Genomic DNA, 3,090 nt, shown 5'->3' with positions numbered 1-3,090 from the left:
AGACGGTGTGCAGACTTGGGGCCGCTTCGCGCGCCCTCTGGCCCCCGAGGATGCTGGCCTCCTCCACGACACCTTCCCCGACGGCTTCTTCTGGGCTGTGGGCACCGCTGCCTACCAGATAGAAGGCGGCTGGCGGCAGCACGGCAAGGGCGAGTCCATCTGGGACACGTTCACCCACTCACCCCCAACACTCCCAGGAGACCCCCCGGTAGCTGGTCTGCCGTCGGGTGCCCTGTCACAGTCCTTGCCCGCCACCGGGGACGTGGCCAGCGACAGCTACAACAATGTCTTTCGCGACACGGAGGGACTGCGTGAGCTCGGGGTCACCCACTACCGCTTCTCCATCTCGTGGGCGCGAGTGCTCCCCAATGGCAGTGCGGGCACCCCCAACCGCGAAGGGCTGCGCTACTACCGACGCCTGCTGGAGCGGCTGCGGGAGCTGGGAGTGCAGCCTGTGGTCACCCTGTACCATTGGGACCTGCCCCAGCGTCTGCAAGACGCCTATGGCGGCTGGGCCAACCGCACCTTGGCGGACCACTTCAGGGATTTCGCCGAGCTCTGCTTCCGCCACTTTGGCGGCCAGGTCAAGTACTGGATCACTGTCGACAATCCCTACGTGGTGGCCTGGCATGGCTACGCCACTGGGCGCTTGGCCCCAGGCGTCCAGGGTAGCGCTCGGCTCGGGTACCTGGTGGCGCACAACCTCCTGTTGGTGAGTTCGAGGGGCCAGGCGGAGGGCCACGCCGGGGACAGGGCCTCTGGAGACTCCAGGGTCAAGAGGGGTGCCTGAGATGTTTGTGTGACCACTCGGGAGTCGCAGGAGGCGTGTCGGGCGGTGCAGGGCGGTGCGGGGGATTTGGGAGTGTGTGAAGGGTTGGGGGAAGAGACCAAGCAGTTTAGGCTTTCTTTGGAGGGTGTGAAGTTTGGAATGGGAAGGAAACTCCGCAGTGGGAGCGCCAGTGAGTGCCTAGAGTGAGTGCCCTTTGGAGACCATTTGTCAGGAAGATAATGGAATCAGTTTCTCCCGGAGAAAAGGGAGCTCCTTTCTCTGGGTATAGAAAAATCTCCCAATGTATGGCGGGAGGATTTATTAATAGTTGCTATGGGGAGGATGAGGAGGGTGAATGAAAGACCAAGTTTGTTCAGAAGCTGTGGAGACAGCTTTACTCTGCTAGGGTTTGTGGAGGTGGCAGGAGTTCAATGTTAATCCAGTAAGATCTGTGTTGCTTGTGACTCAGTGCACAGCACAGCAATGCAGAGGTGTCAAAATCGCATATCGTGGAGAGCTGGGTTTACATGTCTTTGGAAGTTCTTTCTGTCAAACCTTATTTAATTGGCAGGGGTGTGAAAAACCCTAAAACAATTTTAAACAAAGCTAGCCATAAAAGCAAATAACTACAGATGTCCTCCAAGTGTATTTCCATGATGCTCTCATCAATTGGAAGGATTCCTCCAGAAGATATTCTTAATCTGAAAAAAAAAATGATTTGAACACTATTGTACAAAAAGCTTCATAATATTTGACAGTACAAAGTGTTGATATGCTACGATCAAGTTGTCTCCCAAAAAATTCTTCCTCCTTTTTCTTCTTTACTTAGTGTTCAAGATTAGGTCTCATTGATTTGAGCGTTCATTCATAATGATGTCAGTTGTTGGTACACTTTGTATAGTTTTGTATGAAGAAAATATTTCATGTGTATGTACAAACATTTTAATAAAAGTGTTTAAAAGTTTAACTTTTGGTACTGTATTTTGGTGACTCACTAAGAATTAAGCCAAGCATTTTGAACAAATTCAAGACAGAACACTTCTGAATACTTTTAATTGAAGCTGTAGATAATAGAGGCATCACATATGGGTTATTGAGTTGGCTTAGTGCTCTGAGCTTCCAGTGATGTTGTAATAATGACTAAATACATTGTATGTCAGCTCCACAGAATCTGCTACCACAGATCATAAAAGCATGCTGGATTTGTTTGAAAAAAATTGAGATGTTAGTGATTTCATATTGATATATATCTTTTCATTAACATACTTCAGAACAATGCTAATAAACTTTTCAGTTTGGCCATCCTTTTAAGGAATCAAACAAAATATCATAAGGACCACCTGTTTATGGCTGGTGATAGAAAAATTCTGAAAAGAACTGGCCCCTCTGCCGAGGAAGACATAAGCAAATTTCAGTCCATACCAGAAAAAAATAAGAGATTTGTGGACCAGCTGGAAGACCAAATAGACCATTTCTGCAAAATCACCACTTTAGATTTAAATTACATGAGTTATATTTTTAGAGTGCATGTGATAAACTCCATATGTATACAAAAGTCATCAGTTGATATTTTAGTGACTTACATGATTATTTCATATGTAAAGTAAGGTATTGAGACAGCAGGAGCCTTCTTGTACTCTGGTATTTTACATAGTCAGCATGCTTTTGATTCTTGTGCCCACTCTCAGCCCTTTGATTAACTTTTCAGTTATATTTTTGGAACCTTACACACACACACACACACACACAAACACACACACACACAGACACTGTTGCCAAACACTAACCACCCTTCCCAGGAATGCAGTGGACTCTGAATTCATAGGAAATTAGTGACAAGGTGACAGTTGCTTTTGCTGATTCTGCAATCAAAATGCTAGTTGTTGTAAAACATTACTTTTGCTTTCAAATTTCTTTGGTTTGGAATTTAGTCACTTTTGTATCTTATGAAGTAAGTTGTCATTATCAAAGAATATCTTAAATTAATTTTTTCATTAGATATTTTAATTCTGTTTTTAATATTCTTTCTTGCTGTAGTGTTGCAGAGAGGGGGGATAGTTAAGTTTTGACCTTACTAGAAGAGATAAAACATATTCTGCAAGTTTTGTTAATAGAATATTTCAGCTGGGGCTTAAATATTGCTGTTAGGGGCCACTGAATTCCTCACATTTCATATGCATTTGGGGATCTGATGCTGCTGAAGGATAAAGTTGTCCAGCACCCCTCCCCTTCGGTTCTGTACTGTGCTTCCACTCCTTTAAAAATTAGGTAAGGATACCCCCTGGGGACACTGGAAATTTTACATGTGCGACCTTCCCCCC

General features: G+C 45.6%; 1 protein-coding gene across 1 annotated transcript in view; it reads left to right on the top strand.

The window, feature by feature from the left end:
* Nucleotides 1–4: 4 nt before the first annotated feature.
* Nucleotides 5–3,090, top strand: part of KL (klotho) — a gene marked incomplete at its 5' end in the record, with an annotated part of 56,146 nt that continues 53,060 nt past the window's right edge. Inside the window, one exon of the mRNA XM_006773041.1 lies at nt 5–712. Coding sequence (XP_006773104.1) covers nt 5–712 — 708 coding nt within the window. The remainder of the gene's footprint in view (nt 713–3,090) is intronic.

Source organism: Myotis davidii, unplaced genomic scaffold (assembly GCF_000327345.1).
Source record: "Myotis davidii unplaced genomic scaffold, ASM32734v1 scaffold66, whole genome shotgun sequence".
In the NCBI taxonomy this organism is placed as follows: domain Eukaryota; kingdom Metazoa; phylum Chordata; class Mammalia; order Chiroptera; family Vespertilionidae; genus Myotis; species Myotis davidii.
The sequence above is the reverse complement of the archived record's forward strand: the minus strand, read 5'-3'. Positions and strand labels throughout refer to the sequence as shown.